This window comes from Megalobrama amblycephala, linkage group LG17 (assembly GCF_018812025.1).
Source record: "Megalobrama amblycephala isolate DHTTF-2021 linkage group LG17, ASM1881202v1, whole genome shotgun sequence".
Lineage (NCBI taxonomy): Eukaryota > Metazoa > Chordata > Actinopteri > Cypriniformes > Xenocyprididae > Megalobrama > Megalobrama amblycephala.
The window spans coordinates 33,188,036-33,201,675 of record NC_063060.1 but is presented as its reverse complement, the minus strand read 5'-3'; the positions used below and the strand labels follow the sequence as shown (position 1 = coordinate 33,201,675).

At 37.4% G+C, this 13,640-nt stretch overlaps 1 protein-coding gene and 1 long non-coding RNA gene across 2 annotated transcripts in view; both read left to right on the top strand.

The window, feature by feature from the left end:
* LOC125251686 overlaps positions 1-13,640 on the top strand; it is a 258,619-nt gene that overhangs the window by 73,870 nt on the left and 171,109 nt on the right. The gene's annotated exons all lie outside the window — the stretch shown is intronic.
* The window catches only part of xkr4 (XK related 4), a 67,680-nt gene that overhangs the window by 35,786 nt on the left and 18,254 nt on the right, over positions 1-13,640 (top strand). Inside the window, exon 2 of the mRNA XM_048164764.1 lies at positions 8,907-9,106. Within this exon, the coding sequence (XP_048020721.1) occupies positions 8,907-9,106 (200 nt within the window). The remainder of the gene's footprint in view (positions 1-8,906; positions 9,107-13,640) is intronic.

Below are 13,640 nucleotides of genomic sequence, written 5' to 3'. Positions count from 1 at the left end.
AAATATTATTTTAAGGTACTTTATGAGATGTTGCCATATGGCAACAACGTACAATAGTGGAAGTAAATTAGAATAAGTGTAAGCGTATATAGTTAATATTTTTCTTCAGAAATGTTCTTTGTATTGAATCAATTGGTGCTATTATAAGCTTTAGCAGTAAATATAAACAACACCTTATACTTATTTTCCAACATCTTGGGCTTTTATTTATTCTGTTCTCCTTTTGCTGAATAATGCTTTATATTCTTTGAATTTCATTACGTTTTTCGTTAATATTATTTAAATTGCAAATGTAGACAGTTAAAAACAAATCTAATACTGTTCATCATGTATCATAAAACATTGACATAAAACCAAAAACATTGCAGTTCATGAAAATTCAACATTACGCAATCTTATGAGAGGAAGGTTATGAACATAAATCCCCCATAATCCTTGAAACTTCACCTTTTTTCTGTACGAAACTTTAAAAAGCATTTTTTTTTTTCAGAGGTGAGACATGTACACATCACATTTGGTGCACTTTACCCTAACAATACACTTACAAGCACTTGCACCTGCCTTTTTGAGACGCCATTGTAGGCCAGTGCAGTGGTAGGTCTGGGCCAGTAGCACTGGCTGTGGTGGCAGGTCTCTGATGTTGATTTAATCCATAATACAAATGTCATGGCAGTCCTTAACATACGACTAATCAACATTATATCACTAGCATTAATGTTGTTATTGTTACAGCTTAACAGACTGCAGCTGGCCTTTGCTTGCTATCTAACCTATTATAATAATGCCATTCCATTATTGCGCAGTGTTGCCATATGGCAACACAGACATTTTATCGATTTACCAAAAACTAATTTCATAAAAACTTTTTTGAGAGGTGAATATGTCATCATAACTTACCTGAGATGATGTTAACATTTTTTTTTTGTGAATGTGACATGGGCGGGTCCTTGTTTGTTACTGACGTTTTAATTTGCTTTCAGCAACTGCCGACAAGAGACGGCAGTCTGTCAGAAATCACGCCACAGAAAAAAAATTGCATGTCATGTGACTTAACCAAAGCACATCATTGGCTAAACTAAGGTCTTCTCTTACCAACAAAAAAAGAGACAGTGGCAAGGAAATGAACACAAAGAGTATGTTGCCATATGGCAACACTATGCGGTAGATACATTTTGATTTTTTTTTTTATAAACTACCCCTGTGATCTGAATGTATGCATGAATCATGATTTTCTTAAGCAATTGTGCTGTTTATATATTAACCCCCACCCCCACCTCTCTGATTGGCGTAGTGCTGAGATGCAGGAATAATCCAATCAAGGCAAGAGGATGCACATCAACATCTGTCTAATCCCATTCTGAATGGGGATTAGGTAGATAGCACACTTTGAGCAGCATGCAGTAATATGATGCAGTGACTGGCCAGACCTATTGGACCTATGGTTTCAGGTAGACAATTTAAGAATGGGATACATATTGCAGAGATGGAAACAGAGACGACCAGTGGCTTATCTGAAATCCAAACAGCAGCCATATGAGAGGCCTCTCTTAGTTTGGCCTTTAGGGTGAGTGGTGGAGATGCCAGGAGACTGCGAGTCTGTAAACGCATGCCTCTTCTGCAGCCCACTTATCTGATAAAGAAGCTGGACAGAAGCCCATTCTTAAGGTCAGCAGGAAGATCATACTGCGACCCTGCTGCTCTGCACAAGGCGACTGCGCTGCTTTTGTCATGGTTGTTTTCCTTTGAATCGGTCACTACTGATACGGTTCCCATGATGACAGACCCAGACAACTTAATCTATAGATTTGATCTGGCATTATTGCTTCATTTATATTTGAATAGTGTCTTTACTTGTGCCTTTGGGTGAACTGTGCATTATTTGAGAGTTTCATCAATACCTTTTTTTTTATAGCTGAACACTGCCTGCTATCTGTTGGGTTGCTGAAATAGGCCATGGTTTTGATACCGTGAACATCCAACATGACACATCTAGAACAGTGTTTTCTAACTGTTTTTGTCTTAAGTAGCCCCAAAGCCACATCAGTAAGACACAGTTTTGACACTAAACCAGAAATTTGCTCCTGTTAACTTACAGGTTAGTGGATACCATCCTGAATGATCATTAATGTAGCGAATTATAAAAAAATAAATATGATAATTAATCATAACTAGTTATAATTAATTATAAATATTTGGGTCAGTTAATAAAATTAACTTAATGTAATAAAATTAATATTACAATCAGTTAACCTGTTTGGCCAATGAACACTCAGCGTTAATTGTTTGTTAATTCTATGAAATGTACATTTTCAGGTTATGGGAAATAACAATCTTATTGTACAGTACTACTCAGATGTAGTCTCCAGTATATGAGCATGAAACACGGACAACTTTACGTGTGACATGAACAAGACTTTATTAACTAGACTAAATACTTAACTACTCTAACATTCACACACATACATGCATAGTTTACCAAGGGAAAGAGAGAGCTGAAGCAGACTACAGGAAAGCAAGAAGTTACAGCATTGTTTGAAATTCAGCAGATCAACAACCTTGAGCAAACCATCAGTTTAGTTCTAACATGCCCTTCTTTAAAAGGGGTAAGGATACTTAAAGGTGCCCTAGAATGCTTTTTCACAAGATGTAATATAAGTCTAAGGTGTCCCCTGAATGTGTCTGTGAAGTTTCAGCTCAAAATACCTAAAATATTTTTTTATTATTCAATTTGTTAACTGCCGATATTGGGGCATAATTAGAAATGCACTGTTTCTGTGCTTGTCCCCTTTAAATGCTCGCGCTCCCTGCCCCCAAGCTCACAACTCTATAATACATCGCATAAACAAAGTTCACACAGCTAATATAACCCTCAAAATGGATCTTTACAAAGTGTTCGTCATGCAGCATATCAGATCATGTAAGTATAGTATTTATTTGGATGTTTACATTTGACTCTGAATGAGTTTGTTAGTAGCCTATGTTCGGGATAACGGGTTAAAGCTAACGTTACACAATGTTGGAGAGATTTATAAAGAATGAAGTTGTGTTTATGAATTATACAGACTGCAAGAGTTTAAAAATGAAAATAACGAAGTCTCTGGTCTCCGTGAACAGTACATTAGCAACATGCTAATGAAACATTTAGAAAGACAATTTACAAACATCACTAAAAATATCATGATATCATGGATCATGTCAGTTATTATTGCTCCATCTGCCATTTTTGCTTACCTGCATAAAGTCTGTTGATTGTCTGGATCTATGCAGCTCCAGACATTAATACTGGCTTGTCTAATGCCTTGAACATGGACTGGCATATGCAAATATTGGGGGCGTACATATTAATGATCCCGACTGTTGCATCACAGTCGGTGTTATGTTGAGATTCACCTATTCTTCAGAGGTCTTTTGCACAAATCAAATTTACATAAAAATGAGGAAACAATGGTATTTGAGACTCACTGTATGTCATGTCCATGTACAGAACTCTAATTATTTAACTATGCCGAGGTAAATTCAATTTTCAATTCTAGGGCACCTTTAATGTATCAAATAATGAGACTTGCCTGTCTCGCCCATTTGAATTAAAACTGTCCTGATGCAATTTGTGGAGGCTCCCTTTGAATCTTTGCTGATATTGTCTTGATGAAAGAGAACCAGTTGGATTCAGAGGATCTTTGGTGAATGGAAGGTCTAGGCTGAAGCCTGGCACAAGCTTGGGGTTCCTTAGAAGCTTCTAGTGGGCTTAGAGGATCATCTTCACATAAGCATTTTTCAGTAAAAAAAGAAGAAGAACCCTGTGATCTGGTGATCAGTGATTTTAAGGTGACTGAGCCAATAAGAAGTTTTCACTTCGGAGGGAAACTTTTACGAGTCTTTGTTCTGTAGCAAGATATTAGCACAAGACATTGGATTGGATATTTGAGAGAAGAACCTTCTAGATTCTTATAATACTAATGTGTCACAGAGTTAGTAACATGTAACATAAATTACCAAATAGGAAACGAAAGTTGGAGTCCATAGATACCAAACATGCTACCCATGTGATTTTAGTTAACTATAAATTTGCAACTCTGAAACATTAATACCAAAATAGTTCAAAAGAGAGAATTAATACATAGAATAAACCGAATGATGAGAGGGGAAAATTGAATACACGTTTATACATTTCTCATGCGGTTATATATAGAATATATAGGATTTAGAGGGTTTATTTGTCCTTCTCAGAAAGAATGAAGTCAGAGTCACAAATTCCTGACGGTCTTAAAAAAGTTCTTATCAGTTTTCTTGTGTCCTGTAACAGGACACCTAGTTCTGTCTGTGTGTTAAGCTTCATTTGGGATGCTAGTTGCAGTTTAGGGGGATGGGTTCACAGAACTTTGAGAGAGTGAGTTTCTGGATTATTCATTAAATATCATGGTTTTCGAAAACGGTAAAACTCAACTGTTTAACTCTAGGGGAGTTGGAAAATGAGCCTATTTTCAAAACTAGTGGCATGTTCCTTTAACCCTTTCGAGTGTGAGTTTAAAATATTCTAACTGTCCCCCCAGAGTGAGTTTTTTTAAGGCGACTGTTATTTTAGAACGTTTGCCTTTAATGTTTCCATAGCGACGCGTCATGCGTGTCACGAGCGCTGAGCGCAGTCACAATAACACTGTATGACAGGTGGATCGCTATTATTTTGTTTTTCCTTGTTTATTTAAAATATTCACAAACTTGCTTACCATGTTATCAACTATCTGATATTCCGATCCTCAAATATGTGTAAGTGAGTGTGTTTTGTCGTTTAAAAGCCTTTATAAATGATCTTTATCTTGATCTATAACGCGAGATGGGCGCCGCCATCTTAGTTTGCCCCGCAGTTCGCAGAGTCCTGTCAGTCGGATTTACAGCAAGTGAATTCATCATTTTCTCCCGAAATATATGCAAGTAAGTGGCTGGTGAACTGGAGGAATAATAGAGTAAACTTTGTAGTTACTTAGGCCCATTATGTGTGTGCGTCTGATATGAATAAATGTCGGCAAATTGTATATGAATGGATTGTTATTGCCCCTTCCACTGATGTCTGACATCAGTGTGTATTTTATAACTCTAAATATATTGTTTTAATGGTGCTTATGCGTATTTAAATGTCTGAAACCTTAAAAGAAACATTATGTGGCTGAAAACACTGCATAGTTGTGATATATGACAAGAGCTGCGCGCGTCCGTCTCACAGCCAAAGCGCGAAAGAGCAGTTTGAATCTGGCAGTTATGTGACGTCGCTGAACGTTCGAAATCCCATATGTGGGACCGTACGCCCAGGGGCACTGAAATAAAAATCCCATATGTGGGACCGTACCGCTCAAAGGGTTAATGTTGTTCCAAACCCCTAAGACTTTCGTTCATCTTTGGAACACAAATGAAGATCTTTTTGATGAAATCTAATTCTACATCATTGCATCTTTGGCCCCGCCCACTAGCACATTATTGGTGAGAAGAGAGGTACAGCATCACTGGGGAAAAAATATTACCTTCCAAAGAATCTTAATGCTAGGAAAGTGGTTATTTATTTTCTACTATGAGAATGTCTCAGAGCATTTTTTGTTTGTTTGCCACATTTCACTGTGGATTCTTCTTTGGAAAATCATTGTCAATTTTGGTGCAGGCTTTGTAAACAGACTTTTACTTTAAAATATGGACTCAACAGTAATGCCACAACAAGAAACCGTGTTAATTCTAAATCTGTGGTCAGTGATTTCTGATATGTAATGATTCATGTACAATCGGATGTTCTTTGTCTCAAAATCGTTCATGTTATCGCATCAGTAAATCAAGCCAGTGACTAAACGGTCAACTTCACATTATTTCTCTTAGTAGCATGAAAATAATTTAAATTGATTAAATTATATAGAGAAAGTGATGGAAAAAACCCTCCCCTTATAATCACTGGAGCTGTCAATCACACAGTTTATCAGGGCTCTTGCCAAAACTCCCATTATAATCAATGACACAGTCCACACTGCATAATGAAATCTCTTATTTCCATCCTGTTTGCACTGTTAGTTATGATTAAAGCATTTGCGAGAGTGCAGCAATCGAGTTGCAGTGACGGGATCACTGCATTCATGTGCTCAACAGACATGTCTGTCATCGGCTACAATGCTCATTGCTGCAAGACTTCATGTGGCAGGAGTAGATCTAAATATAATGCTATAATCAACACTTTTCATGATTAGTTAATCTTAACAGCTGACATAGTTAAAACATAGTAAAAGTTTTCAAGAGAGTTCCACATGTAGTGTTTATTTCAAATGCAAAAATGTTAACCAATCACGGCAGTAGGCGTTTACATTGAAATCTCACAGTAGACACGCCCCTTCCAACAGAGCGTCAAATCTGAGGGCTAAAATCAGGGTAAAAATGACCTTTTATTTCTAAATTATGACAATTTTGATGTAACAATCACATTATAAGTGCACCTCAGGAAACATAAAATATATATATATATATATATATATATATATATATATATATATATATATATATATATATATATATATATATATATATATATATATATATATATATATATATATATATATATATATATATATATATACATATATACATATATATATATATATATATATATATATATTTTTTTTTTTTTTTTTTAAATGCAGTTCATGACCCCTTTAACATGTTAAATCTATTTTGAGAATTGCCGTGATTGATTTAATACAAATTATTATTATTATTATTATTTTACAATTACTATTCATTATTATAAATTGTAATCATTTGACATCCCTAATATTTTTAACATCATAAATTCAGTTTTATAGATTTATCAAAGCAAAATCAAAAACATTCCAAATACCTCCATGGACCTGTTTAGGTAACCTCTTGGGTACATACACCTGGTTGGGAATCACTGATGTAAAACACTTTCCTAATGCGGAGTAAGCTTGCAGAAATAACAGGTGGGCTAGAAGATGTTGATACGGTGCCTTCTACACATTTATATTCAAGCATGTGTTCCACAAACACGAATACCTCAAGGCAATAATGCTGCATTATTCTGATATGAGCGAAGTGCTACACATTTACTTTAGTGAACTTTTTTTTTCTGTCCACAAGTCAACGTATCCTTTATCTTTTACTTGTAAACTCATTGCCTCTGAATTGATTGAAGTTGGCAAGTAGTGTACTATAAAATCATGCTTTGCATAAAAACGATCAAAGTGCAAACTGTAGCAGAGAGAATCTGGCAGACAGAGTGGGTGGAAGCCACTCTCAAAGAAATCAATGACAAAACATTGTTCAAACAAGACTATATCCCTATAAGCACTTGTACACATTGTGTTTATTTATTTTTTTTTGAAGGTCTTCATATTCAATAAAATACTTCTGATAGCCAGTGGTTTTGTGGATTTAGGGAAACCCTCTTGTTGAGATGATGCCATGCTCTTAACATCCTGTCAGTGAATCTCTGGGGAGGGAATAGGTGTGGGTAAATGGAAGTGTGTGTCTGTTCTTGGCTGGATGCCTATCAGGGTCAGAGGGTAAACTACAAGGTGGGCATTGCTGGGTAAAATGCAGGGATAGGTCACTTGGCAAAGACACACCACTGGAAGCAGATGCCTTTAGCGCCACAGTAATTCACCTCAGACTGAGAGACCTTAACACCATTCACCAACAATCCATTATCATTAGCAGGTGGCATGGCGTTTTTAAAAGATCTTTGTGTCACTTGTACTGTTATGAATGTGTTTTCTTGTGACAGACTGTCATGCTCAGCCTTTGCTTTCCCTGGAAAGCAGCAGGTTTGTTCAACTTTCTGGTGATTTGTTGCAAAGAGACCAGTGTTGCCATAGCAATTTCTACAGATTTCCCACCTTTTTGCTAGCAAGACTTTTTGAAAGTGAATTTGTTTGAGATTATTGTTGCGGCTTGTCGAGTTGGAAAATAGATTCGATTTCAAAATGTAATGACTTCAGATACTAATTGGTGTTTGAAGTAAAGATTTTTAGCAGGTATGAGAAATTCTTCCAGTGCAGCAAGCAAAATCCGTTTGACCTATTATGTGAACTTATGCATCAAATGTAGTAGCATTAAGGATATTATGCAATATAATAGTTTTTTAGTTTCTTTGTTAAATGTTATATGTGAGCCCGGACCACAAAACCAGTCATAAGGGTCATTTTTTTTTTAAATTTAGATTTATACATCATCTGAAAACTGAATTAATGAGCTTTACATTGATTGGTTTGTTAGGATAGGACAATATTTGGTCGAGATACACCAATTTGAAAATCTGGAATCTGAGGGTGCAAAACAAATCAAAATATTGAGAAAATCGCCTTTAAAGTTGTCCAAATGAAGTCCTTAGCAATGCATATCCTCTCACAAAAATTTTTTTTTTGATATATTTACAGTACGAGATTTACAAAATATTTTAATGGAACATGATCTTTACTTAATATCCTAATGATTTTTGGCATAAAAGAAAAATCGACCCATACAAGGGTCACATATATAATATACTATTTGAGGATATAAAGTAGAACTGTAGAACCTCATCTGTATTACCTATCTTATTGCAAAGGTGCATGTTCATTTTTTTTTTTTTTTAGTTAAATCATTTAGAGATGTTGTGTTGAGTCATCAGCTTTGACGTTATCAACAGTTTAAAATGGGTCCATCCACTGCAGATCTTGTTTACAAAACACTGCAGAGACCAACATGGGAACAGTCTGTCTGGTTGTAAGGTCACGTTGAAAAGAAAAGCAGACAAAACATTGAGATATTCTAGCCGAGTGTCTGCAGCAGAGGCTGATTCTGCTCTGTCATTGAGGGTTCAGTGAGAGTTCATAGAGAAAGTGAGAGAGCTTTTAAAAGGGTTTTCTTTGTGTCTCGCACAGGTACTTCCACGCCATCTACCTGGGCATCAGGAGCAGGCAGAGCGGAGAGAATGACCGTTGGAGGTTCTACTGGAGGATGGTGTACGAGTATGCCGACGTCAGCATGCTCCACCTACTGGCCACGTTCCTGGAGAGCGCCCCTCAGCTGGTGCTCCAGCTCTGTATCATCATACAGACTCACAAGCTCCAGGCTGTACAAGGTAACACAACACACACACACACTTTCACTATATATCATTGAGGATCTTAAAGATTTCCATTGTTTTTCTGTCACACCCGACCCCACCACTAAACATAACCCTCACATACCCCTTTTCCACCAAGGCAGTTTGAGTGCTGGTTCGGAGCCAGAGCCTAGTTTCAAATCAGTTCTTTGTCTTTCGACACACAAAGCACCAGCTCCGAACCAGAAAAAGTGGTTCGTAAGTAGCACCAAAACATTGCTGGGCTAGAAGTAAGAACCGCTTGCGTCAGGGGCTGGGGGCGGGGTTACCGTGACCAACAAGAAACTTGTGACCGCCATTTTTGAAATAGCAGCTCGATTGTAATCTCCGTCTATATACAAATTACGGCGAGCCATGTTTGGATGCCGATGTAGGTTCGCAAAGCCATGAGCATCAACAGTAGTGAAACATCCGCGATTGTTGATAGAAGGCTTGTTCGAGATGCATCGGAGCAGCGCAGACCGATTCGGCGGGTGCCGCGGATCCGCGGTAGTATTTGAAGAGCATACGACTCTTGCTTTTGGATCGTTCTCGCGGTGCTTTGATGTCATGCGCCGATCGATCTGCGAGAAGCCGACGCATCTCGAACAAGCCTGGTGTGTTTGTGTTTGGTGCTGTGGCGCTAGCTTTGCTGTGAAATATGAGACGTATACAGTGACGTAAGACCTGGCTCTGTGCTGGCTCTCTAGCCCGTGGAAAGACAAACTGGTTCTTAGAAGGCTCGTCAGTTGAACCAACTCCGAACTGGCCCTAGCACTAGCTCTGAACTAGCACCCGGTTTGTGCTGGTGGAAAGGGGGTAACAAAGCACCAGCTCCGAACCAGAAAAAGTGGTTCGTAAGTAGCACCAGAAACCTGTGCAAAACACTAGATATAAACATGATTTGACCAATTTACAAACCCGTTTAACTAGTGAGTTCCGTCTCACTAGTCGGTGTTCAACAGGTTTCATTATATTTGTGAGGACATTTTTGAATAGCGAGGACATTTTGGACCCCACAAGTATAGTCAAACCTGCATACGCACACACACACACACACACACACACACAAATTGTGAATAATGAAGTGCATGTGACAATTTTACCTCTGGGTAAAAGTGTTACCATCTTGGCTGTTAAGATTTGTTTTCGTGCTGATCTTAGCTGGTTTGAGCCGGTTTAACTGGTCTCTTACCCAGGCTTAGATGGTTTGTGCTGGTTTAGCTGGTCTCCCAACTTGGTCAAGCTGTTTTTAGCTGGTTTAGCTGGTCAGCCAGCTGGAGGCGTACTAACCTTGCCAGCTGATAAGTATCCAAATGCCCTTTAAAAACCTAACCTTTTTGGCGAGGCAGGGAGACCATTTAACCCCCTTTACCTGTTTAAGTTGTCTTTTTCAAAGGGATCCCAGTATTTTATTAGTCTGCTATACTTCTTTGTAAGAATGAGGGTAGGACAGTACTGAGGAGAGAGAACACCAGGTTTACTGTCATCCTTCACTTTACACATCTCACCCTGTCTGTATAACAGTGATGGAGAGGGACAGAGAAAAACTCAACCTAAAAAAAACTGCTGCAGAGGAGAGAAGTGGAGTGCTTTTTCAAGAGCTTTGCCAAAAATGGGCATTTATTAGGGTAAAAGCAAGTTTTCAAACCAATGCTTTTTCGTTTGGGGATGCACCATTTTTGGGTATAGTGAATTAACTGTGCAATTCTAAGAGAGTGTTTTAAAGCACTGTTTAGCAATCAACAAGAAAACTCTTTTCTTCACCTTTTGATTATTACGTGATGTTTTAAATCCTGTAATGTCAGCCACAGTCCGTTTACTGACCATCTGATGCAACCATGTCTATAATACCCGGAGAAAGCTATCTATTAAATTTCCCATTCACTTCAGTTACTTCAGTTACTCCACTGACCCTCTGGAAGAATGTGATTTAAAATCTGCCATTTGAATTTTTTTTTTCTTCTAGTCATCAGGGCCTGGTTTCAACAAATCCCTTAAGGTAAGAAACCATTTGAATGAAATATCAAATATAAATAAGGATTTTTTTAACTTAAGGGTTTTTTGGAACCGACCACTGATCTGTAAATGCCATGTGACTGCTCACTCTGGAGATGCAGGAAAGTAATGTGACAAGACTAATTGGCTAGAAACTGACCTGTCCAGCTATTACGCTTCAAAAATTTATATAAAAAAGTAATTACGAAAGATTTACCCTATTTCATTCAGACCAGATTTATCCCTGGTAGATTCTCTTTCTCTGGACCAAGAAGCTGTACGTGAACACACAGCACAGACTAAAGCTGACTGCATACTAACATGTGTGTTCTGCATCTGCATGTAAGGAATTAACTGTCTATATCAGCAGGTATCAATAGTCTGTATTCGTCATTCTAAAGGAGATACCGAAACAAGGATATACGAGATATACGCAGATATACGAAACGTAAACAAAGCAACGCTTGCTTACCATTTTGAATATCAGTTATGTTGATAATGTTCTTCATTTTAAGCTGCTCATGTTGTTATGAAAATATTTGCATTTTGAAATGCTCGGGTAGGATAACATAACATTAAATTAGTCTTCTGTCTGTGCCGTCTTGACTTACTTGCTCTCTTTCATCTCTTTCGCTTTAATTCTCTTGCACTGACTCGTTCACTAAACTGAACATCCAATCAGAGCTCCCACTCTCAATGATGGCTTCGACGCTGATTCAACATGCTGAATTGGGCAAACTGCCATCGACGTAAGCCCGACAAAAGCCGACATGTGGAACGCACAGCAAAACCTAGCCCGACAGACGTTCACCAGCGTTAATGTACGTCACCTCCTCAATACACTATACGCCAGTCATACAAAAGCTAATAGGGCAGCGATTCTGTCCTTGGATGTGCAGAAAGCTTTCGATCAGATCGAGTGGCCTTATATGTTTGGTTTGCTACAAAGATTTAGGTCTGATGAGGCATTTATATCATGGGTCAGATTAATATACGCCAAGCCATTATACAGTCAAACCAAAAAATTATTCAGACAATTTTGATATTTTTTTACTAGTGGGCGCAGGACACTATAGTTAATTTATGTAAGTGAGGATAGCATAATGAAGTAAACTATTGACATATTATACCCAAAAAAGTCTTCATACAGTGGACTACCAGATAAAAATTTGGAACCAAAAATTATTCAGACACTTTGGCCTGACCATGTTTTGCTTAAGTGTTATCTGACATAATTAAGATTATTTTTTTCTGACACAGTTTAACTCTGTGATTGTCATATTTTATTACCATTTTTTTTAAACTATAGTGAATCAACTGTATTAATGAATGAAATGTTCAAGGTGTCTGAATAAATTTTGGTTTGACTGTATTCGGTTTCATCTAATGTAGACACCCTCTCATCCGCACTTTTCGTCACTGCAATAGAGCCTCTCGCTTCAAGTATAAGATGTCATACAGGTATCGCAGTTCTTGGAGTGGCGGCAGGAAAGCTCTTATTAACTGTATGCTGACGATGAAATATTGTATTTGAAAGATCAGTTACTATTTTCTTAGATTTAATTACTTCTTTTGGGAGGCTAATGGCTAACTATTAATCTGTTGAAGAGTAACTTTACGCCTCTTTCTGATACTCTGTCCTGTTTTTGGAGAATATTTAAGATAGTTAAGGATCATTTTACATATCTTGGGTTGACAATTTTTTTTACATTAATATTTAAATTGAATTTTGTGGAGTTTCTTTCGATAATAATATAGAAAATTGGAAAATTCTACCATTGTCTATGATTGGGCATATACATTTAATTAAAATAGTTTCTCTTCCTAGATTCCCATGTCTTAATCTCCCAATTTTTCTTACCTCTGCCTTCTTTAAGGAACTGCATTCTATAATCCTGTTTTATGATTGGAACTATAAGACACCGGATTTCGAAGATTCACCTCCAAAAACCCAAGTCTGTAGGTGGTTTAAGTATGCCAGTATTTAAACGTTTTGCTTGCCAAATATATTAAATGACAGTAAAAACTGAGCACCCACATATAGCTACAATAACGTTTGTAACATGTAAGTTGATAAAAAAAACTTAATGTGATGCACTTACTGCTCAGATGCCACCATTCTAATGAGGGACAAAACACATCTCCGACATTCGCTGGTGAAACACCTCGTAACTCTATTTGAGCTGGATTTTTGTAAAATGCTGATAATATAATAGCACACGCAAGTGAATTCTGAATTCCTGAACGGTTCTATATTGTTGAACCAAAGTAGTTCAAGCGACAAAGGTGGACAAAGTTTCAGGAAACAGTGACTAGCTGGTTATTTCTCGAAAGATGCATACTACTATGGTAGTTGTTGTATACAGGAAATGCACCTCACATTGACTGGCTGCTATGAAACTTCTAGGGGCAGGATATACAGGTTTTGATCAGTGTACTGAGAAACAAGTCATCTTAATTAGCTATACTGCCAGGTTCATATCGTCAAATCTTCAAAAGATATTCAGAGTTTAGTTTGAGGTAGCTAATGGTA